The sequence below is a fragment of the Chionomys nivalis genome, chromosome 10 (assembly GCF_950005125.1).
Source record: "Chionomys nivalis chromosome 10, mChiNiv1.1, whole genome shotgun sequence".
Taxonomy (NCBI): Eukaryota; Metazoa; Chordata; class Mammalia; order Rodentia; family Cricetidae; genus Chionomys; species Chionomys nivalis.
Genome location: NC_080095.1, coordinates 51707956 through 51733003, shown reverse-complemented (window position 1 = coordinate 51733003; position 25048 = coordinate 51707956). Strand labels below are relative to the sequence as shown.

Sequence of the window (25048 nt, the reverse complement as noted above, 5' to 3'; positions counted from 1 at the left end):
TTGTCATGCAATGTTACAGAAACAACTTCTTTCTTTAAATGTTGTGAATCACCCTATTCTAGTTTCAGACTTTGCTTCTATAACTTCTTTACCCCTCTTAGCCTTCGTAGAATCGAACAGAGTGTAGTTGGTTTGGTTTTCCGTCCAGACCACTAAGATTTTCTCCACATCAGCAATCAACAGATGTTTCTTTTTATCTCTGTGTTCCCCCAGCATCACTATTAATTTCCTTTAAGAACCTTTCATTTATAACTTAGTTGGTTGGTCCAGGAGGCCTAGTTTTCAGCCTGTCTTGGATTTTGGAATGCCTGCCTCACCAAGCTTTGTCATTCTAGCGTTTGATTTAAAGAGAGAGATATCGCCAACTCTTCCCTTCACTTGGACACTTAGAAATCGTTCTAGAGTTATTAGCTGGCTTAAATACAACACTGTTTTGTCTCAAGAAATAGAGACTACAGAAGTCTCTGAAGAAGAAAAATGAAATCAACAAATCTGTAGAACTATCAAAGAACATTATCAATTAGGTTTGAGACAACTAGAAAGGGAAAATTAAGGGTACAGGGTTAGATAAAGAAGCCTTTCACTCCAGAGTCTGGTTGGAGTTCTACTAGCTGAGAGCCAAGAATTCTGCTGAGCCACCTCTCCAGGTCTCCAAGGAAGTGTTTTGTAATTAAGATAATATGCATGCTGGGGTTTTTTAGATGTAATGTTATTGTTCACTTAATAACCCACAACATAAGGTAAAACCATCTCTGTTAAGTTCACTGTTATAAGGATATAGTTGATAATGTCCCAAATATTATACAATTAAGAGTAAAAACATGCCGGATGGTGGTGGTACACGCTTTTAATCCCAGCACTCAGGAGGCAGAGGCAGGAGGATCTGTGTGTTCAAGGCCAGTCTAGTCTACAGAGTGAGATCCAGGACAGCCAGGGCTACACAACACAGTGAAACTCTGTCTCGAAAAACAAACAGAGTAAAAACTTTTGAGTTGAGCTCATGTATATAACACATACACACATTAAGTTTAAAATGTTTTGAGAATCACCAGTATGTGATTCGAAAGTAGTCACACGTTGGTAAGATGGTACCAAGACTTGCTGTGGTCATGAACTTTCATTTTGGATCATTTTGGAAAAGGCAGTGTTGTGGTGCAAGAAAACAAAGGTATTCTGGTTTCAAATCTAAGTAAAATAGGGCACATAGAACCATTTAAAAGCATTCAGAATGACCTTAGTTTCGTGGTCATTAATGGAGGTCTCAGGACCCTAGCAGATTGGACTCCTATTACACTCTTCAGTCATGGGTCTGCCAATCTTGGAGATCCTAGGCTCCCAAAATGGTGGTCGAGCATCTATCCAGCCTTGAAGCTCCCAGAGTAGGAACGTCTCTTCTCCAAGACAACCACGTTCCTGCGTCCGGGCGCGGCCGGGTGAGAACTCAGTGGTGGTGCTAAGGAGGTTCAAAGACCTGAATGGCCGTCGGGTGTCAGCGAAGCCCGCAGCTCCAGGCCCGCTCAGTCCCGCGGGGAGGAAACACCGCCCACCCGGCTGGGCTGCGCGGCGCACAGGAACCCTCCTTCCGCAGGGTCACGGCGACGGGGGCGGGGCGAGACGCACGGCCGCCGAGCGCGCGTGCGCACTGCCTTCTGGGAGGCGCGAGCGCAGTTGATGTTAGCCATGGAAACGCGAGCGGTCCTGGAGGCCCCGGGTCAGCTGCTGGTGCCGCCACATCCATCGTCGGGCGGGAGCTCCCAACCGACCTCCCCAGGGGAGATGTGGTCCCGGGACGCCCTCGCGTCGCCTTTCCCCTCGGGCGACTCCAGGTAATGTCCGTCCTAGAGACACCTGGGACTTCGTTACTGCCTTCGTTTCCACGCCTTGGTACTACCCAGTTCTTTCAGCTTTGATTACCACAACAAACGCCTTCCGCTTTTTAAACGGAATTGTTGCTCTTTTTAATGTCCAGGGTGAAGTGAGTTGATAGAGGTAGTGATCCGGTGTGGTTTTAACTTGACTGAGAGTATTTTGCAGCCCGTGGAGCTGCATTTTTTCTCTGAGAGGCCTTGCGAAGTGGAGAGTGGCCCTTTGGCCCTGGTGAGGGCTGAGCACGTTCCCCTTATCAAGGTCAACCTATGCCCCTTAGGTAGAATTCACTATTTCTTGGTTTTCTCCACCTCAAACGCTCTTGCCCCAAATTTGTTCATTTTAGCTCGTTTCTCAGGTTTTTCTGTCTCCAGATAATCCTTTGTGTGTCAAAGACCAGAATTTACTTAAATGAGTCCCATTCCCGTTTGTTCTGTATTAGGCCTCTGAATTATCTGCTCTGTGCCTCTCATTTCCCCCTTACTCATTTTTCACTATTTTTCCCCCATCAAATCCCTGCATTTCGAGAGAACATTCACACTTCTGTCCGTTCCTATCTACACCCTGTGACCCGTCGTTTCTCACAGCATCCAGTTCAGATACTACCATTTCACTAATTAACAGTTTGGGGCCTCTACAAGTTTTGCCTGTTCTCCCTAGAGAGATGCCACTGCTGTGGACAATCTTGAGCAGGGAACTTTTTCATCTTCCTCTATAGAAGCTTCCTTGAGATACAACTCGTTACCTGGAGTATACAACTGTTGGTTTCAAGGATATCGACAGAATTGCACAACCATCACTACAGTCAATTTTGGAACAATTTGATTACCTCCAAAAAAAATCCTTATATTTTTGGCTTTTTCTCTACTTTCCCTGATATTCCTGTGCACATTAGTTCTATGCAACCGCCAGTCTATTTTTTGTCTCTACAGATTTATTCTAGGTGTTTCATATAAACAGAACCTTAGAATATGTGATTCGAACTCATGCACTAGCTTCCCTCACCCTAGAGGAATGTTCAAATTCCCCATGTCAGAGCTGTATTACTTCATTATTGTTTGTTATCTTATAAAAGTCTGCTATGCAGATGGACTTCTTATTTATCCATTTAGCCACTGATAGACATTGAGGTTTTTTTCCTTTTTAGCCAGTAATAATATACTGTGTACATTTTGCATAAACTTTTGTGTAGGCATGTTTTCATTTAGTGAACTAGGTGGGTCGCATGTTAATTCCATTGTTTAGCCTTTTGAGAAACTGCCAGATTTTTCCAAGGCTTTGCACCACTTTACATCCCCACCAGATGCATTTGAGGTTTTAAATTAACCTCACCAATTTTGCTTTTGTCTTTCATTTTTACTTTAGCCAATCAAGGGAATTCAAAGCATCTCATGGTAGGTTTGGTTTGCATTTCCTTATATGAAGCTTCATTCCCTACTCCATCTGCCCCATCACCCAGAAACTGTCAGTTCTTATCCCTAGTTCATCTTTTAAAAGTCAAGTTGTATTTTCATCACTGGATTGGAAGAATCCAGTATGTATTTTAAGTGCAAATCTCTAATTATACCCCTTTACCTTCTGTAGATTGTTTCCCTTCCCTGACGGTGAGGACTCTTGAGTGCTCCTCCTCAAGTCTTAGGTGCTAGTGCCCTCACACTAGCTTAGTGTCAGGTTTTACTTTGCGCATTCCTTTCAAGTCCACCATTCAAGAATCCACAAAGCAAACTTTGCTTTTGTTTGACAGTAAGTTAGCATGACTCAAAAACTTAATTTGCCACTAGTTAACATTGTATCTTACTTGTCAATATTGTTGGTTCTCGATCTTTGGTACAGTTATTCCCTGCACTATGTGCGTGTTATACTTAGACGCTAAATGTCGTTTAAAGGGCTCTTGAAGAGTTTAGAGTTGTTCATGGTGTGGCATCCAGCTAGGATCCCTAGAGCATGTACAGAGCTAGACTGGCAGCTGCCGCTGTAGCTCAGGGTTCTAGCTGGCGCGCTTGGCAGTTCCACTGAACTATCTCCAAACCAGCCGACTCTCCAGTCTCTGTACTTTGGGAACTGCCCTAGTGGTGGCAGATGACTCTTCTAAGAAATGGAGAATTGAGTTGCTTCATGTTTTTTGAGTATACTGGTATGGGTCATTTTATTTCTATACTGATCATAAAGTTTTGTTTTGAAAATTAGTAAATGCATTGAAAAAGTAAAACTTCTGTATATTTTATTTCAAATTTTTTGAAATATATTGTAGGAGCATGTTAGAGTATTGTATTCATAGAATAATAATGTGACAGATTTAAAAAAAAAAAAAAACTAAATGAAATCCAGACAGTTGCCAAAAGAGCCATTTAGGAATTCGTTTGTTCTTCTGGCCTTAGAGAAATGAATGTGTGTGTGCACATGCGCATATTCAAACTACGACTTTTGGTTGTGTTTTTCTTTGTTTCAAGGAATTTTAGTCAGTATCCTATGGTTGCTGAGCTGTAGCTTTGGCAACTAGGAATTCCCTCACAGCAGATTGCCAGTTTGTACTATTCCTTACCCCTGTGCAAACTTTGTGACTCAGATTCCAAACACAGCAACGTCTCGGAGTCTGCTTTGTTGGCTGTGTTTCAAAGTAGCATATGGAGTGAGCATATGGCCCACATCAGTGCTGAGGGGCTATCTTCATCACAGCTTTTGTTTCCGCAGGCTTGAGCTATTTTTATTTGAGCATGCTAGAGGTAGGGGCCATGCGAACGTTACTGCCCTTCCGGGGACCAATCGTCCTTCAGAAGCATATGCCAGATTGTTTTCAGGGAATGAGGTTAGTTGTGATTATATTTATAAATAATCCAGGTTAGCATTTAGAATATTTCTCCACATAAATGTAATTGGTGGTACCTCAAAAGATATTTTAAATTCTTAAATCTTTTAAACTTCTATGGTCTAGAAGTTAATGGGACCGGCTTATTATATACTTTTTGTCATAGTGATCACGAATTGTTAGGAAATAGACATCAATTTTTAAAACCTTTACAATATTATTTAAAAATATTTATGATTTAAATCAGTTTTTATGTCTGACATTCTGCCTATCAGATTTCATAATTTTTTTCTCTGTGTACATCTGCATGCCATATCTCTTTGCCTGGTTTCTCATTATGAAGTCTTCACTTCTCTGATGAAGAGATTAAAATATAGTATAGTTTAAGGAAGGAATTACAGTTGAACTTCTTTGTAGCATCTTGTTCCTGCCATTTCTTGCTCACAAGAAAGCTAACTGTCTAATATCCCTTACACCCAATCCTGTTGCTTTGTTATTTTGGGATAACCTTCTTAGGCAGAGTCTTGCCTGAGCCAAAAATATTATCAATAGCAATCATAACTTATTCCATAAAAAGAGATACCTTCCATGTTCCAAAACAGGGAACAAGCAGTTTATGAATTTAATATTTGAACAAAATACAATGCAAGAAGACTCAAAAATGGCAAACTCTGCATTCCTCCCTTAGAACAGGAAGGTATCTTGTTTTTCAACTTGACCCATCTTACTTAAGCTATGCCATTAACATACTATACACAATTCTGCATACTAAGGTACTCCGCTGTGTTTGTTTTCACATGGGTCTTTTCATGTTTCTCTGCTGGCAGTTGAGTATTCTAAAAGGTTCAGAACTACTGGAGGGAAAATGAATGTGGTTGGGATCAGAAATGATCAGCTTTATATGGTTTCACTTTTGTGTTCTTGTTTCCTGACTCCTCTCATGGGGCAAGAGGGGAGTTTTCTTAACTCCATAGAGAAAACTTAAATACTTCAGACTTTAAAATCCTGACCATCCAATGAAGTTCATGCTCTTGACTAGTGGCATCTGCTATAGATAACTCATGCTAGCATGTTTACCCCATCTGCAGAAGTGTGACCTTCTAAGCCTTTGACGCTAGGAGACTATTCCAGAATGCCACATTTAATGCCACTGAGGCAGATAGGCTTTTACCTAGGGGAAGGTGCAGAAAGAACCTTAGAGTATTAAGATTCCTGTCTTAGTCAGTATTCTATTGCGGTGAATAGATGTGATGAGCTCAGCTCTTATAAAAGAAAACATTTAATTGGGGTGGCTCAGAGGTTTAGTCCATTATCATCATGGCAAGTAGCATAACAGCATGCACGCAGACATGGTGCTGCAGAGGAACTGGGAGTTGTACGGTAAGCAGCAGGAAGAGAGAGCGACACTGTCTGGACCTGACTTGACTATCTGAAACCTCAAAGCCCACCCCCAGTGACACACTTCTTGCAGCAAGGCCACACCTCCTTCAACAAGGCTACACCTCGTAATAGTGCCACTCCCTGTGGGCATTTGGGGACCATTTTCATTCAAACATCACATTCTACTCCCTGGCCCCCACAAGCTTGTAGCCATAGCAGTCTATCACAGTATTAGTACTGTTTGAAAATCCAAACTTCCAAGTCTCTTTTGAGATTCATGCAGTCTTTTAGCTATAATTACCAGTAAAATCAAAATGAAAAAGCAGATTGCATGTGTCTAATGTATAATGACACAGAATGTACATGATCATCCCAAAAGGGAGGAAAGGGAACATGATGAAGAAATCCTGGACTAAAACAAGACCAAAAGCCAGCTGGGAAAACTCCAGACTCTGCATCTCCGTGGGTGATGCCAAAGTGCTCTTCAGACCTCCAGCCCCCTTCAGCTTTTTGGCCGCAGCACACTTCTCTCTCTCTCTTGGACTGGCTCCGCTCCATCAGCAGCTGGCATCTCCAACATCTTGGGGTCTCCAAGGCAATCCAGGCTTCACCGTCAGAGCTTCACACAGTGGCTTCTCTAGGCCTCCATTCAGAGACACCTTGACACATGCCTGACCTCCATGGCCTTTTGTAATTGTAGAAGGAAATTCTATAATCCCTTTCTGGTATCCTTGACTCGAAAGCCAGAACCATGTGTCTGAATTTGCCAAGTTCTGCTTGCTGGGACTGGAATATAGCCCCCTCATTCAAATTCTTTTTTACCAGCTTTCTCTTTTCAATGGTTTCCGTCACTGCCTAAACTTGGCTGTCCTGGAACTTGCACTGTTAGACCAGGCTGATCTCAAACTCAGAGATCCACCAGCTTTTGACTTTAAGTGCTGGGATTAAAGGTGTTCACCACCACGTCCAGCCCTAAACTTTTCTTTAATTCCTCTTCACAAATTGAAAGCTTAGCTATGTGGGATCTTGCTCTGAAGCCACCACTCCTTTCATTCCACTCAAAATCAGGATCTTATTTATTTATTTATTTATCTTCCTGGTACCCTTTTTCTCCTCAGATTACTTGCTTGTCCAGCTTGCTTTTTTTCATTATAGATCTGCATAAACATGGCCACTAATAACCAAGCAACACAGTTAATACTAGGCTGTCTGGATGTCTCCTCTGCCAAAGCTGTTATTCCATAACTTTTCAATTTAGCCTCAAGCAGATTTTTTTTTTTTGTACAAGGGCAGAAAGCAGCCAAAATATAACTAGAACAATCTCTAAAGCACATACTAACATTCTTCTCTGACACCTCTTGACCATGCCCCCACAGTTCAAATCACCTTCGGCACCACTAGTAGTAAGTCCCATTACATCTCGCTTAAAGTGTCCAATCACTTCTCTAGTCCAAAGTCCCCAAGTGTTCCATATTCCTCCAAGCAAAAACATAGTCACGTTCAGGCCTATCACAGCAATACCCCAGTCCCTGATTTCTTTCTTAGTTATGGTTTTTGTTGCTGTGAAGAAACATAATGACCACAGCAGTTCTTATAAAGGAAAAATTGCATTGGGACTGACTTATAGTTCAGAGGTTTAGTCCATTATCGTCATGGTGGGAAGCATGGTGGCATGTAAGCAGACATGGTCCTGGAGAGATAGCTGACAGTTCCTTATCCACATCTACAGGCAACAGGAAGGAAGAGTGACACTGGTCTGGCTTGAGCATCTGAAACCTCAAAGCTCACCCCCAGTGACACATTTCCTCCAGTAAGGCCACAGCTCCTAATAGTGCTACTCACTCCCTTTGGGGCTACAGGGGCCATTTTCATCCAAACCACTACAGTATCACTCTGCTGCCCTGTTAACTTGAGAATGGACCAGGCTGTACTTGGTAAAGGCTACACATGTTTTTGCACAGGACTAAGGAAGCTGACTAAAGTTGTAAGAACACAGATATTTATAGTTTATAGAGCATCCTAACTGTGCAACAAACAGGATTGCCTGACACAGAGTACTTGGATTAGTTTAAAGGCCATTTTAAGGCGTGTGAGTTTTCTAGACTGTCAGATGACCCGCTGAAGTAGTACTTTTCTAGCTGATCAGGCAACTGGCTTTGTTGTTTGGTTTTTATTTTTGTTTTACTTTCGGAATAAGCTCTTGAGGACAAGTAAATTTAATCCACTGCACATGGTACTTAAGATTTTTATTGTCTTTGAGTAGAAATAACCAAAGCAGGGCTTCTCTGTGTGGTTATGATAGAAAGTAAATTTCCGTCCTAGAACTCAACTCTGTAGACTAGGCTGGTCTTGAACTCAGAAAGATTCACCTGCCTCTGCCTCCTGAGTTCTGGGATTAAAGGCGTGTGCCACCACACAGCCCACAAATACAGTTCCTTAGGAAAGCAAGTTAGCATGATTATTTTGGGAAGAGAACAAACTTAGTATCAATTATATTGTAAAGGTTGAGAAGGAATCAAGGTTAGAAATCCTGCCTGTAAAGGAACTAGGGAAGTCAGGTAGAAATATGGGCTGTGTTTCCTCCAGGTCTTCAGTATCATGTTTTTAAATGGTCGTTTGTTCTTTCTTCATAGATACTTCTGATTATGAAAAGGATGTGACTCTCAGAGCATCGTGAACGGGAAGTATGAGTCCGGATGTTCCTCTACTGAATGATTACAAGCAGGACTTCCTGCTGAAGCGCTTTCCGCAGACTCTTCTTGGAGGCCCTCGACTCAAATTAGGATATTGCGCCCCTCCTTACATATATGTTAATCAGATCGTGCTCTTTCTGATGCCATGGGCCTTAGGTGGAACAGGAACACTTTTGTACCAGCTGGACATCCTGAGAGACTACTCGGCAGCAGCTCTCTCAGGAGGACTAATGGTAATCACTGCATCTGTCATCCAGCTCACAAGTTTGTATGCCAAGAACAGATCTGTGGTGGTCAAAAGGGTGATAACCAGGGATATCCTAGCAGAGGAGGATGAACACGAATTTACAAGCTGTGCTGGCGCTGAGACGGTGAAGTTTCTGATTCCTGGAAAAAAATACGTCGCCAATACAGTTTTTCATTCTATCCTTGCTGGGTTGGTGTGTGGTCTTGGAACATGGTATCTGCTCCCAAACAGAATAACCTTGCTGTATGGCAGCCCTGGGGCGACCGCTGCGCTTTTTGTCTTTGGGTGGATAACACTTTGCATAGGAGAATATTCGCTGATCATAAACACGGCCACAGAGACTGCAACATTTCAGACCCAGGATACTTACGAAATCACTCCTCTCATGCGACCACTTTACATTTTCTTCTTTGTTTCAGTGGACCTTGCGCACAGGTAAGAACTTAGAGCATACTTAATAACTTGCTTTGTTTCTACGGGTACTGGCAAGAGAACTTTTCTTAGTGTTGAGTGATGAGTCAGCGAATCAAAAGTTAAGACCAAACCATTGCGATACTTGGGTTATTTTGATGAGTAATCCTTTAGGAATGATCGCTATAAAATATTCATATTGCTGGGCGGTGGTGGCGCATGCCTTTAATCCCAGCACTCGGGAGGCAGAGGCAGGCAGATCTCTGTGAGTTCGAGACCAGCCTGGTCTACAAGAGCTAGTTCCAGGACAGGCTCCAAAACCACAGAGAAACCCTGTCTCGAAAAACCAAAAAAAATAAATAAATAAAATAAAATATTCATATTATAAAGAAGTAGCTAAATCTTACTGAAGAATCAAAACATAGCAAAAATACGTTTTAAGATACATAATTTTGTTGGGCGGTGGTGGTGCACACCTTTAATCCCAACTCTAGAGGCAGAGGCAGATAGATCTCTAAGTTCAGGTCCATCCTAGTCTACAGAGTGAGTTCCAGGACTACCAGGACTGTAAAAGGAGACTGCTTTTCCATTTCCTGTCCACCCAAACCCAAATAATCACACAGAAACTATATTAATTACAACATTGTTAGGCCAATAGCTTAGGCGTATTCCTAACTAGCTCTTACATCCTAAATTAACCCATTTCTATTAATCTGTGTATTGTCACGAGGCTGTGGCTTACCAGATAAAGTTCTGGAGTCTTTTTCCTTAGACAACTGCATGGTGTCTCTCTGACTCTGCCCACTCTTTCTATATATCTCTGTTTGGATTTCCTGCTTGGCTATAATCTGCCCTGCCATAGGTCAAAAGTAACTTCTTTATTAACCAATGGTAATAAAGCATATTCATAGCATACAGAGGGAAATCCTACATTATCTCCTCTTTTCTATCTAAATAAAAAGAAAGGTTTTAATTTTAACATAATAAAATTACATATAACAAAACTGGTATCAAGTAAGAATTACAATATTTAGTCTATTTGTATCTGGAAAGTTTCATATTTAATTTATCTTTTATCATAACAGGAAAACTATAACTTTTTGTCTTCAACTCCATCAAAGACTCCAGAAGGATATAATATTACCTAAATAAACAGGAAGTACATTGTAAGCAACTTCCAAAACTCTAGAATTGACATCTTGCTGCCTAGACAGTCACCCAAAGTTCTTCTGTGACATTGGGTCATCCATCTTCAGCCTACAGGCCCAGTGTCTGGCAGACTTTTCTATGAAACAGGAAATTTGAAAGACTATTTTGCCTATTGGTAGTTTGTCAGTCACTTTCTTCTGTGTCTAGCGGAATGTCTGGCAGACTCTTTCATGAAGCAGGAACCCTGAAGGATTGTCTCATCTCTTTTGGCAAGATCATTAGTCTTTTTTTCTGTGGGTCCTGCATGTTCAGTTCATACAGCATGCCATCAAGCAGTCCAGGAAAGAGCAGTTTCTTGCCCAGATGGCTAGCAAACTCCATAAGGAGCCTCTTCAGTGCCCATCATTCTCTTGAAGTAATTGGTGCTGCCAGAAGCAGACATGTCTCACTGTTGAAAAAAGTCTTAAGTTCTTAAAACCCTTTAAATGCCATATTCTGTAGGTCTTTGAAGTGTTGAATATTATCAACTGAAATACATCTCTGTATATCAAGAAAACTTAACTAATGTAATTAAGTTTGATTATTATAGATGACTATTAACCTGTATTTTTAACTATATATTACATTTTTAAATGAGCTACACAAACACAGTACCTTAAACAAGAGCAGAAATACATATACACAGTGTAGCAAATCAACCTTAAATTTATATCAATAGACCCATACCAATGTAAAGTATTCATCTCTATATCATATCTTCACACACACACCCCTTTTTTAGAAAGATTTAACCTTTTATATCCAACCCCTTTTAAATGAAAACAAACATTTGTAAACAATCATTTTGAAATTTGGGCCATAGTTTTCTCCAAACTGCTTCCTGCTATTTGTTGGCTGAAATATTAAGGGTTCACAGAAACCTTTGGGGGATCTTGTTCCATCAAACCACATTAGCCTGGAAGGAATCCACAGGTTTCCATCCTCTGTGGAAACAAAAGCAACATATCCTTAGACCAAAATTTTGAAGTCAAGATATCTTTATGTTGTTTAGCTTAGCAGCCCCGAAAAACATCTATAGTAAAGACAAATGAGGTTCACTGCTGTTTGTGAGTAAATCTTTCTCAAGGATTGGGCTATGCTTGTTTGTAAAGCTCTGGACTGCGTGTTCAGTAAATGGCACCCTTATAAACCTTCTGAAATGGAGAAGAACGCTTATGTTCTGCTTCTGGGATCCCCACTTATCTGCCTGCCTAACCCCCCTTTTGGAAATTCCCTACTCCTGAGCTGTAAAATCCTTATCCTTCCCACACCCAGTGCTGATCTCTTGAACCCCATCTCAGGGAGCAACAGCCTGTGTACATAAATAAAGCCTTTTAAAATTAATTTGGCCATATTTGGGTTGGTGTGCTTCTCTTCACCTCTCGAGTCAGAATACAAATTTACTGTAAGTTACCACCCCATTATTACATCTCTGAAGCCAGAGACTAGTGCGTGCTGTCATTTTAAATAGCCCTAAGCTATCTCATTGGATTTTCTTAAAAACAGCATTATTCATCTATAAATAGAAGTACATAAAATATTTCTTACTAAATTCTTGTTGGACTTATTGTACTGTTTCAGTGTGTAAAGGTTTCATAATTACAAAGGATTTTATCTAACTATGACTAAAACACGAGGCAAAGAAAGCCTGACATTTGTTTTTAAGAATGACAGTTTAGTGCGGGACATTTGACCTCTCATTTCAGTTTTAGAAATACACCTTAGAGATACGAAGTCTGGCTAGAAGTACGACACAGCTAACCTGTGTGTAGAGTGTGTGCTCTCCCCCTCTGGACAGAAACCCAAGTGTTTCCAGTTTTATCTAAAGATAGCAAAGAAGGCTGAAGAGATGCAGCCCATACTAACCTTTTCTCTCCTCCCTTCTATGTTGTGATAAGGGTAAATGGCTCTCCACGAATTTTATATTATGGAAAGCAAGTGTTAAATCTGCAATGCTTACCTCAGAGATGAGATTTATCCGAGGAAATGGTACACATTGATAGCCTCTTAGCCTCTGTGTGGGCATGGTTTATTTCTTGGCAAGTGGATTTTCAGGTGTAAAGAACTTAAAATACTTTTATAGTTATAATCTCAAAACTTTTTTTAATCCTAGGAAATTTCTGTCACATTATCAGAAACATTAAATACTTTCCCATATAAAGTAATTAGCTATAGTAACCATCTTTAGGAGGTCATGTGTGGAGCAGAATGATCAGTATTTAGTTAATTATATGTTTACATTCACTTATATAATATCATAATTGTATATAATATCTGATAAATTTTGTTGCTAACACGTTGCTTTTTAAGAAGAAAAATATTTCAAAATAGAACTTGATTTTGTAAAACATTTCCTGGACATGATTATTCTCATGGAATTCTGCTCTCAAGTGTATTTTGGAGAGGAAGGTTGTCGTGAAAACAGACTAACCAGGTGTCCTTTACCACCTGTAGGCTGTCATGTGTAGCTTGATTCTTTTTGTTAATTGGGGCGTTTCTTCTCAGAATGGAGTATATTTTCTTTCAAATTCCAGCACCGGAAAGAGGGTCCTCTAATTTAGCACCACATATTAACCTTGTGCTTGTTTGCTTCCTACTTAAAACAGTTTGAAAGAAGGACCTAGCGTGTGAAGCGGTGTGTGACTGGCTGGGACAGGCGTGCCCTTGAGTGAATATGTGTAGATCATGGCTATAGTGATAGTTACCATGTGCTTGCTGCATTCGGTAATTTACAGACTTGGAAACCCTGTAAGCGGAAGTCTGGCCTTTGTCTGTGATTCTCAACAGCTCAGGTGTTCAAGTGCAATCCTGCTGTACGTCTGGGTCTTGGGTTTTTCTCCTGAAAGTCTCTCTTACTCCATGAGTCCTGTCACCTTGACATAGTGCTTGATCAGGTTTATTCTGAAAAATTAGCAGTAGGTTGAGAATGGTTTCCCATGTTTTAAATTTTTATTAAACAATTTAAATCTGTTTTGTTATGTTTAACTCCAAATATTTTCCTGAGTATCAATTTCTTCATTTTAGGAGGGGGCCTGCCCCTGCTCTGAGGAGACTGTATTATACAAATATGTCTTAAACCCATAACATTACTGGTCTAAAACAGAAGAGTAGTATTAGTGCTAGTCAAACTCCCAGTGACCTGTCATAACCTAAGCTGCTCACTGCTGTTATCTATAGCGACTTCAAAGTCTGAGAAGGCAGTGGCAGAGCGAAGAGAAGGAACTGCCAGTGAGTGCATGTTCCTACAGCTTCAGCTCTCCAGAGTTACTTACAGTTGTGAAGAATCACTGGTAGGATTTCAGCTAACGTAGATTTAGGGGGAGAATGTGTTCCAGCCTCATGTATTCCGTTTTTAAAATCTCTGCACTCAGTGTTACAGATGGCTGTATTAGTTTCTTTCTTTGCATATTTGAATGCACATATCTGTAAAGCTTGTGCACAGCTGGGGAGACTGCTGGTTTAGGACACAGCTGTCTGGGAGTAGGGCCTTTCCTGGACGCTTGCTTTGTGATATGTGCTATTTTGTGGATCGATTTGTACTTTGTATAATTTAAGTATTTTCTCTTTCTTACAGGTTTGTTATAAATACAGCAGCTCTAGAGCAAATGAATCAGATTTTGCACATCTTCTTTGTGTTACTGCCTTTCCTGTGGGCACTTGGGACTCTGCCGCCCCCTGACGCGCTTTTCTTTTGGGCCATGGAGCAGGTTTTAGAGTTTGGTCTTGGAGGCTCACCCATGTCGACTCACCTACGGTAAGTTGCTTTGCGTTTTGAAGTTTGATGTAACTTCTGTTTTCACTTTCTCATTATTTATTGTGGTGTGGGGAGGTGAGTGCTCATGGCTACCATGGCACTTGCGGGAGTCAGTTTGCTCCTTCCGCCCACCCTGTGGCTCTACAGATGGAGCTCAGGACAGCGGCAGCAAGCACCCTTACCCCCTGAGCCATCCTGCTGGTCAGAGGTCAATTCTTAGTAACAGATTCCTTTCAATTAAATCTTCTGCCTTCTTTCCCTACAGGCTATTGGTAATGTTCTTCGTCTCCGCCGGAACGCCCGTTGTGTCCTACTTCATCCCCAGCACCGTTGGTGTGGTTCTTTTCATGACTGGACTTGGGTTCTTACTGAGTCTTAACCTAAGTGACCTGAGTTTGGCCTTCAGGCACAGAGTGGGAAGCGGTTGTGAGACTTGCCCAGGCTGCTGTGGATCTGGGTTCGGGAGGAAGGAATGCCTTCTGGGCGTGGCTATGCTGGGCGTGGCTCTCCTGGAGGCGGGACTGCTGCATCATTACGCTAGCTTCTCATCCATTTCCGAAAGCAGAGCTCAGTCCATCCTGGGCTATGTTTTGATGGCACTACTTTCAATACTGTGGATACTGAGAGAAACTCAAAGCATCTACGTCTTTGGAATTTTCCGAAACCCTTTCTATCCGAAGGATGTACAAGCTGTGTCTTTATTCTTCAAGAAACAAAAGAAGCTCCTGAAGGTTGGGGTTGTCAGATGGATCTTGCTAACTCTAGGTAGGAGTTACAGTCTGCTGACTCTTACAAAGGGTAGTCAGGAAAGAACCCTCAAGTGTATGTAGCATGCCTAAAGCTCTTTATGTTTCATTTTCGTTGTTATGCTTGTGTATTAGTTTGTCTGTTCATTGCGTGAATGTCCTCCTGAAAGCAATTTACCAAGGTAAACTGTGGCAGGAGATTCTGCAGTAATCCAATCGCCTCGATTTTGTCTGTTTTGCTCTAGTATCGCCTTTGGCCATGGTGGCCTTCCTCGCACTGGACAGCTCCTTACACGGGCTACACTCTGTGTCTGTCTCCATCGGATTCAGCAGGGCCTTCAGAACGGTAATCCCAGAATGCCTTGCATGACACTCCCTGGGGCTGAGTGTAATGGTGGTTTTTAGAAACAGTTTGCTTAGATTAGCAAATTCTGCCTAAGAAAAGTGGATCGTTTATGTTCTGTAGGTGTGGCAGAACACAGAAAATGCTTTGCTAGAGACTGTGATCGTATCGGCAGTGCACGTGGTGTCCGACACAGACTGCTGGTGGAACAGGAGCCTTGATACGGGAACCAGACTGCTATTGGTAAGTATATCGAGAGGCTTTTTGTTTGTTTGTTTACACACAGTAAAACTCATCTATTTGAAGGCTTTTTATTCAGTGGTATATATTCAGAGTAGTGCAGCCATGATTGCAATCTAACTTTTCAATATTCACATGTTTCCATTAATGGCTGTTCTCCAGCCCGCCCTTCCTATCATCTGTATCTGTTCCAGATCCAGCCTCCAGGTCCCTACTTTTCTCTGTGTAGAGTTGCACGTTCTGGATCAATAACCTGAATGGTGTCGTAGGATGTGTGGTCCTTTCCCTGTTTTCTTCAGCTTTTAGCATGCTCTCAAGGTTCACTCCTATAGCATGTACAGGTACTTCTTTGTGGTCAAGTAAATTCCAGTGTGTCCATGTACTATGCTTGCTTCATACACCCATCAGATGATAGATATTTAGGTTTTGTTTTTCACTGTTGACAGGAATATTACTGTAAGCATTTATATACATATTTTTGTGCAGATGTGTTTTTATTTCCCATGGAGATAGGTACCCATGGAGATTGGATGGATGGATGGATGGATGGATGGATGGATGGATGGATGGATGGATGGATGGATACATAGAAATCTGGTCATCCGCCTTTCATACTTCAGGCTACTGGCACATTGCTTTCCAACCTGACTCTACCATTTTGGAAATACACTGTTAACAGTATATGAGGTTTTCCCAGCTGCTCCACATTCTCACCAACACTTGTTACCTGCTATTTTTATTATGACCATACTCGGTGTAAAGTGCCATCTTGCAGTGATTGTTGTTGTTGTTTTGTTTTATGTTGGGAAACAGGAAAATGTTCACTTGAAGAGAAAAAGCAGGCATTTCATGAGGAACCTGTTCAACCTTCATTAATATGTCAGTCTTCTATCAGTCAGCATTCTGCATAGATGTTCCCTGTCTTAGAAAGTGCCCTTCATGACTCAGCAAGTGTTCTTATCATGAAGGGGCTAGATTTATCAAATGTTTCTTCTGTGTTTCTTTATGGAGTGTGATGTGTTGGGTTTTAATTGCTAAACCAGCTTTATATTCCTAAATGGCCATACAGTCCAACCCTTTTCATCTGTCTGGGTGGTACTGAGTTGGCTAATACCAATTATCTGTGTTCTCAAACTGTGTGTCTACACCATGTGTATGCATGTATGTGTGGCTACCTTTCCTTGTGATAGTGTCTGGTTTACATATCAGGACCATGTAAAATGAATTTAAAAGTATTGCATTCACTTATGTTTTTGGGAAGAGCTGGTAAAAAGATTGGTAGTGATCCTTCTTAATGTTTTATAATATCCAATAAATATTAATATTTAAATGTTTTATAGTTGATAGTATTTTATAATATTGAAGGCATCCAAAACTTAGCTGTTCTGTGTGAATAGTTGGGGGAGTCATTATTTTCAGTTGTGTGCCCACTAGCAAGTCCATCAGGCTCCAGTGGAGAGTTCCAAACTCAGTGTCAAACAGATGCCCCAGGTGAAACTCAGGTAACAAAACCAAAAGTTGTGAGTGGGGTAAAGATTTATTGGGAAGAATTGGGGCTGATAGCATGGGAGGAGATAAGAGAGAATTGTGGGAATGTAATCAGAATGCATTTGTACATATATAAAATTGTCAAAAAGAAAATTAATTAACTAAAAAATTAGCAGTAACTCAAAATACCACTTAGCTGATTACATAATATTGAGTCATAAATTTTAATAATTGCACTACATTTTAGAAATGAAATATCTCTAACTAGCAAACCTATATTTCAAATATAAAATACTAGTTTAGTCTTAGTTAATTCAGTGTAGTCTAATTCAATCTTTTGTTGTCAATCTAGTCTTTTTTCCCTCTTCAGTTAGCTTCAGTAAGTAAGCTTTTCCTATAGTTTATCCTAGTCACATAATTTAATAGCTTGTGAGAAATTATTCACCCATAAGATTTAAGTGATATAGTATAACTTAGTTTTGTTATTATTGTTGTTATGTTTTGGTTTTGTTTGGAGAGGGGTTGGTTTTTTGAGAGACAGAGTTTCTCTGTAGCTTTGGAGCCTGTCCTGGAACTTGCTCTTGTAGATCAGGCTGGCCTCGAACTCCCAGAGATCCGCCTGTCTCTGCCTCCCGAGTGCTGGGATTAAAGGTGTGCGCCACCACTGCCCAGCTTTTTTAAGACCAAACTTGGGTTGACTACTAGCCTCCTTGGTGGAGTGATGAGTTTGCATGAAAGATCCCAAGTGTGCACAGGACCAGCTAGTGCCAGCAGGGGTCTGTCTGCCTAACCTCTCAGGAGGTGGAGGCCAAGAGAGGCAGGAGTGCAAGGTCATCTTCAACTGCATAGCCAGTTTGAGGCCACCCTGGCCTATATAAGATCCTGCCTCAAAAAAAGAAAGAAAGTAAAAAAGATAAAACTTATTGTGATGTTTTGAAGGAAAGTGGCCCCATAGGGAGTGGCACTATTAGGTGTGGTCTTGTTGGAGTAGGTGTGGCTTTGTTGGAGGAAGTGTGTCATTAGGGGTGGGCTTTGAGGTCTCAGATACTCATGTCAGGCCCAGTGCCTCACTCTCTTCCCGCTGCCCATCAGTCTGGATGTAGAACTCTTGACTCCTTCTCCAGCACCATGTCTGCCTGCGCTTTTCGCCATGATGATAATGGACTAAACCTCTGAACTTGTAAGCCAGCCCCAATGAAATGTTTTTGGGTTTTTGTTTTGTTTTGTTTTTATAAGAGTTACAGTGGTCATGGTATCTCTTCCCGGCAGTAGACACAAATGCAGTTTCTTATTTATTAATTTTGAGGTTGCACAAAATTATAACAAGGAATGGCTTGCTAGGACTGTTCCCTCAAAATACTGAGGCAGTAATATAATTATTATGTGTTTTTTCCTTATGTAATTTTTGAAAATTCATAAGGCATTTGCTAAGCCAAATAATAATTTTTATTTATTCACAGATTAGTATCATGCGGGACCGTTTGCTTCAGTTCCTCACTAAATTGCAGTTTGCAATGACGGTGCTTCTGGCATCGTGGACAGAAAAAAAGCAGCACAAGAGAACAACCACCACTCTGTGTGTCCTCAACGCTGTGTTCGCGCCCTTTGTGTTGGTTATCATAGTCCTTTCAGCACTGCTGTCTGCTCCTCTACTGCCCCTCTTCACCCTTCCTGTTTTCTTGGTGGGGTTTCCTCGCCCAGTTCAGAGCTGGCCAGAAGCAGCGGGCAGCACAGCTTGTGTGTGCACAGACACAGTGTTCTACCACCAGATGATCCCCAGCTTGACCACAGCCCTGCAGGATGCAATGGCAGCCGGAAGTTTGGGTGAGTGGTGGGCTGTGCTCAGGAAATTCTTACTGATATAGTTGAGGAACCCCCCCCCCCAAAAAAAAAGAAGAACAAAAAGCAAAAATTGCTTTTGGTCCAACCATAAAACAGGTGCTAGCTAGTACTTTGATATGTAGGCAGAGACTAAATATCAGATGGAATTATATCTCTGCTGCTTATTTGGAGGTTAAATTATAAAATAAAAATACTTAGGGAAAATTTCATTAGGGTGATTTGACAGCTTAAAAGGAAAACATTTGCTTAAATTAACTCAGATGACAGGCTCGCTGCTGAAGCCTAGAAACACCTTTCTGCTTAGAATTTCCACCCGCTTCTGATGGATTTCTGTCAGACGGGTGCCGTAGGGTCCATCCATAGAAGGAAGCCAGCTGCTTGTGTGAGTCACCCTGCCTCGTACAGTCTAGGACACGACCTGTCAAGGAAAGCAGGTGTGCTGTTTGCACAAACCGTGATTGTGAACAGTGGAAGGTCCTCACTCTCCAGCTGCCACTAGAGTCCCTGCAAGCAGGCGTTTCGGAGGATGGCAGCCAGCCCTGCTGAGTTCACCCATCAGTCCCGCAGCTAAATGAGAGACTTACAAACTCAGGTCCCACAGCTTTTACTTCTAATAGCAAAGACATGAAAGTACCAGAACTGTTTCTCAGCCAGGAAAGGAATCCTTAGATCCAGCTGTGTTCATCCAGTGGCCTCCAGTGGTTGTGAATGAACTGGAGCTGGTTGCAGTCAGCATAAATAAGTCTCGGAGGACTGTGTTGAAAGAGGACCTCAGCTTTAAAAATAGCCATACATCACAAATGATGTAAATTATGTAGAAATCTCAAAGCCGTAAAACACTGTTCTAGTTTATCTTTCAGATCAGTGTGGAATTGACTGGCCTACTTTTCATAGTTTCCCTAATGCCTGATGTATGGCTAGCATTTTATTCAATAGTTTCCCTAATGCCTGATGTATGGCTAGCATTTTATTCAAGACTTTCCCTAATGCCTGATGTATGGCTAGCACTTTATTCAAGACTTTCCCTAATGCCTGATGTATGGCTAGCATTTTATTCAAGACTTTCCCTAATGCCTGATGTATGGCTAGCATTTTATTCAATAGTTTCCCTAATGCTTGATGTATGGCTAGCATTTTACTCAATACTTTCCCTAATGCCTGATGTATGGCTAGCATTTTATTCAAGACTTTCCCTAATGCCTGATGTATGGCTAGCATTTTATTCAAGACTTTCCCTAATGCCTGATGTATGGCTAGCATTTTATTCAAGACTTTCCCTAATGCCTGATGTATGGCTAGCATTTTATTCAAGACTTTCCCTAATGCCTGATGTATGGCTAGCATTTTATTCAAGACTTTCCCTAATGCCTGATGTATGGCTAGCATTTTATTCAAGACTTTCCCTAATGCCTGATGTATGGCTAGCATTTTACTCAATACTTTCCCTAATGCCTGATGTATGGCTAGCATTTTATTCAAGACTTTCCCTAATGCCTGATGTGTGGCTAGCATTTTATTCAATAGTTTCCCTAATGCCTGATGTGTGGCTAGCATTTTATTCAAGACTTTCCCTAATACCTGATGTGTGGCTAGCATTTTATTCAATAGTTTCCCTAATGCCTGATGTATGGCTAGCATTTTATTCAATAGTTTCCCTAATGCCTGATGTATGGCTAGCATTTTATTCAATAGTTTCCCTAATGCCTGATGTATGGCTAGCATTTTATTCAATAGTTTCCCTAATGCCTGATGTATGGCTAGCATTTTATTCAATAGTTTCCCTAATGCTTGATGTATGGCTAGCATTTTATTCAATACTTTCCCTAATGCCTGATGTATGGCTAGCATTTTATTCAATAGTTTCCACCTGGTCATTTTTCTGATAAACATGTCCTAAGTTTTTCTGTGTTGTCTCTTCTGAGTGCTCCTTAAGAGTTAGACACCTCATGACAGGCAGTGGGTTCTCCTTTCTATTCTTGACCTAGTGATGGACAAAGTCATTGAAATAGGGGTCTAGATATTAATTTTAAATGTTCATAGAAAAAAATAAAACAAGCTCAGAGAGTTATTTCCTACTTTTCCCTTTCCCCCCTCCCTTTTCTAATTTCTTTTAGGTCTCCTCCTCCCTGGCTGTCATTACTTGGGCCGTTTTGAGGATCGTCTAATATGGATAATGGTCTTAGAACGTGGCTATCCTTACTGCTGTGTTAATGTGAAGGTCAGTAACACTTGAACCTTTCCCGGTGGTTTTCATAGGGCATGTGTACATGTGTACATGTGTACAATTTTCCCTGTTATGTACACATCAAACAATGACTTAGCTTGGAAGAAGTGGATCTTAGCCGATGAAAACCCCTGATGATTTCTAAAGGTATTTATAATAAGTACATGCTGATAGCTGGCTCGTACTGATTGCATACTAAAACGTGGTAACAAAAGCCGACATTCTTTTCTAGTCTTTTTCAAAATTTATTATTATTATTTTATGATGTGTATGGGTATTTCGCCTGCATGTATGCTCGCATGCATGCCTAATGCTTACGGAGATAAGAAGAGGGCATCAGATCCCCTGGAAACTAGAGTTCCATTTCACTCCCTGGGTGAGAGACAGTTGTGAACCCAAGTGCTTCTCTTTCCTCTTTAGGGGTTAGAATTACAGGAAACATCTTGCCACACTGCTGAAGCCCAGAGAGTGGACGAAGTGTTTGGAAGTGCTTTTCAGCAAGAAGGCCCACAAATGTGTTCTTTTAATGAGCACTTGGGCAATGTCCTGACCCCATGTACCGTTCTGCCTGTGAAGCTGTACTCTGATGCCAGGAGTGTCCTATCTGGCGTCATTGATTCTCATGAAAACTTGAAGGAATTCAAAGGTGACCTTGTTAAAGTGCTCGTGTGGGTGCTTATGCAGTACTGTTCTAAAAGGCCCAGCATGCAGGAGAATAGTCATCAAACTGAAAAGACCAGCGGAGCCTTACCAGTGACCCTGCCTGCCTTGAACACTCCACCATGCCCAAAATCCCTGGAAGACTCGGACAGTTTAAATTCAGACACTTTCCATGACTGGTCTGATGATAATATTTTTGATGATGAACCAGCTATCAAAAACAGAAAAGAAAAACTTCAGCTTAAAGATCTAACAGGTACAAATTTGCCTATTCCAGGGTCAGTAGACTCCCAGGGTGCAGATGATCATTCTGCAAGCACAGGTCCCAAAAATGATCTTTATAGAACGGTTTTACTGGGCTTCCCTGCTGTCGACAAGGGCCAGCGAGGAGACGTGGCATACATCCCTCTCGTGGAGTTCAGTTGTTCGCAGTCGCACTTGCTAAGTTTACCTGAAGAATGGAGATCTAACTGTACACCACGCTCCAGAATAAGGGAGGCAAGCCCCTTGTTTCCAGAAGACTGGTATCAGTTTGTTTTAAGGCAATTGGAATGTTTTCACTCAGAAAAGTCAAGTGTGCTGGAAGATATCGCAAAGGATAAAGCTCTAAAGGCCTTGTATGTCCATACAGTGATGGCGTGCTATATTGGTCTGTTTGGAATAGACAACGTGGCACCTAGTCCTGGACAGATAGTAAGAGTCTACAATGGTGGCTTACCCTGCTCTGGTGCCTTGGATTGGCTCTCAGAAAAGCCAGATCTGTTCCAGCTAGTTCGGAAAGCATTCAGGTAACTCACTTTGATTATACACAAGTTGTTCTCTTTTATCACTAGAAGATTCTTACATTTATAATTTTTATTGCTTTCATAAAAATAAAGAAAAGACTTGGTCTATAGTATGATTGAGTTGGAAACAGTTTAATTTCTACTTTTCTGATTTTGTGTAGAGAATTTTTTTTTTTTTTTGGATAGGGTTCCTCCACATAGCCCTAACTCTCTATAGACCAGGTTGGCCTTGAACTCACAGAGATCCACCTGCCTCTGTCCCCCAAGTGTTGGGATTAAAAGGCGTGTGCCACCCACCCGGCTGTGTAGAGAATTTTTAAAATATGACTCCTTGCACTCCCTGGATGCCTTCATTTCAGCTGATTGCATTGCCCCCTCATTTAGTTTGTTTGGGGTTTTGTTATTGTTGTTTTTGATTGTTTGTTTCTCTCAGCATTGAGGATGGAACCTGCATATCCTGCCTCTACCTCCAGAGTCCTAGTGTTATAGGCCTAGCTTACATGGTACTGGGGTTCGAACCCAGGTTTTGTTGTTGCTAGGCAAGTACACAGCAGCCGAGCTCTGTCTCCAGCCCCATGTCCCAGTTTTTATCTGAAATGGATGATTTTATCTTGGGAGAGACTGGCTGTTGAGACGTGTCCCAAACTGGCCCGGAGCTCATTCTGGAGAGCTAGGGGTGATGACCTGGTCACTGTGCTCCTACCTCATCCATGCTGGCCATTAAATGTACAACTAGTGTTGGCTTAACATGGGATGCTTTGACTTCAGAGACTTAAAAATAGTCAACAAATAGCTTTCCTCTTTAAAGTTTACTATAAAATATTCTGAAATTGTTTGGGTTTCCATTTTTTAGGTATACACTGAAACTAATGGTTGATAAAGCAAGTTTGGGTCCAATAGAAGACTTTAAAGAACTGACCAACTACCTCAGAGAATACGAGAGGGACTGGTACATTGGTTTGGTATCTGAAGAGCAGTGGAAGGAAGCAATTCTAGGGGAAAAGCCGTGCTTGTTTTCCCTGGGGTATGAGTCTAGTATGGTAAGTCATTTCCATGAATAAACCTTAATGTTTGGAAAAGGTAGAGTGTTTGAACTGATAAATGGCATGACATTCCAACTGTTGATAATGTTAATGAAAGTTGCAAGGCATTCATAATTATGACTGTATAATCCGGTAGTGTAATCTAGAATACCTGGTTCATTTCCTTTTGGCAGCCAAATAGGGGGCTATTGAAAATATTGAGTAATTACTGTACAACAGCTGATCTATAAGACAGCTAGTGTGTGTGATCTGCTATAGCATAGTTGATAAAATACTTTGTGGAGTTTTTTTTTTGTGTGTGCACAGTTCAAGTGTAAGAATTACCACTTTAGTTCTAACCCCAAGAAGAGAAATTAACTTGTGGGTGGAAAATTACTTATTTTGCTGATATATATGCTTCATTTGAATCCCATTCAACCGTTGATAGTTCAGAGCTTCTTCAAATAGAGGACTTTTAAAAATACTTAGTCTTGTTCTTATTACATTTTAACGTATCTTTATTGAACACAATATGAAAAATTGAATGTTATGAGCCTATTTTGAGTTTGTCTATCACCATGGCAAGAATAGAAGTAATTTGGTGTATATGTTGCCAACAAAAATGATTTTTAAAAATTACCTTGAAAGTTTATAACCCTAAGGCATATAGCAAATAAGGAAACATTAGTTTAGAAAACTCTACTGAAAACCATTATTAAAAAATAGCAAGAAGCCAGCATTTGAAGCTCATCCTGTTGCCTTCTTTCTCAGTGAGATGGGAACTGCATTAGACTGGCACAGCCAAGAACACAGGGCTCGCCCTCCTCCTCTGCTCACAGTTAAAGGGGAAGTTTCCCTGGAGGCTAGGACATCAGTGTGCTTAATCGCTTTCCCACTGTAACAGCTGAGGCCAAATTCCAGACACAGTCAGGAATGGGTTCCTTTCCGCCCAGCCCTTCTCACAGGAGGCTTCATCTTAGATATACTACTCCCAAGAATTTGGGCTTTGCCCCTACTTGCCTATTCACTTGATAGAGGTGGTACATTGAAAGAGATGAGCTGAAAAGACCTGTAGTTCCTTGTGCCTAAATAAATAAATATCAAGTGAAAGTTGAGTCTGAAGAACTCCCCAAAGGAAATGACTTAGCCAGGCGGTGGTGGTACACGCCTTTCAGGCAATCTGTGTGAGTTCGAGGCCAGCCTGGTCTACAAGAGCTAGTTCCAGCACAGGCTCCAAAGCTATAGAGAAACCTTTTCTTGAAAAAAAAAAAAAATTTACAGTGTGGATACACTGAGGTACGTAATGAGTGTACCCTTTGGCTTGTAACAGAAGGTAGTGCACTTTTTAGGAAT

At 41.2% G+C, this 25048-nt stretch overlaps 1 protein-coding gene across 2 annotated transcripts in view; it reads left to right on the top strand.

Annotated features, from left to right (window-relative positions):
- The first annotated feature begins 1663 nt into the window (after window positions 1-1663).
- Window positions 1664-25048, top strand: part of Pcnx4 (pecanex 4) — a 29083-nt gene continuing 5698 nt past the window's right edge. The window contains exons 1-11 of one of the 2 annotated variants that reach the window (XM_057783096.1): window positions 1664-1826; window positions 8686-9427; window positions 14166-14345; window positions 14611-15110; window positions 15337-15437; window positions 15558-15677; window positions 18623-18986; window positions 21119-21222; window positions 21649-22144; window positions 22520-22676; window positions 23527-23713. In XM_057783096.1, coding sequence (XP_057639079.1) covers window positions 8739-9427; window positions 14166-14345; window positions 14611-15110; window positions 15337-15437; window positions 15558-15677; window positions 18623-18986; window positions 21119-21222; window positions 21649-22144; window positions 22520-22676; window positions 23527-23713 — 2898 coding nt within the window. In that variant the 5' untranslated portion in view covers window positions 1664-1826; window positions 8686-8738. Of the gene's footprint in view, window positions 1827-8685; window positions 9428-14165; window positions 14346-14610; window positions 15111-15336; window positions 15438-15557; window positions 15678-18622; window positions 18987-21118; window positions 21223-21648; window positions 22677-23526; window positions 23714-25048 lie in introns of both variants that reach the window. The other variant, XM_057783095.1, reaches the window with a different exon arrangement.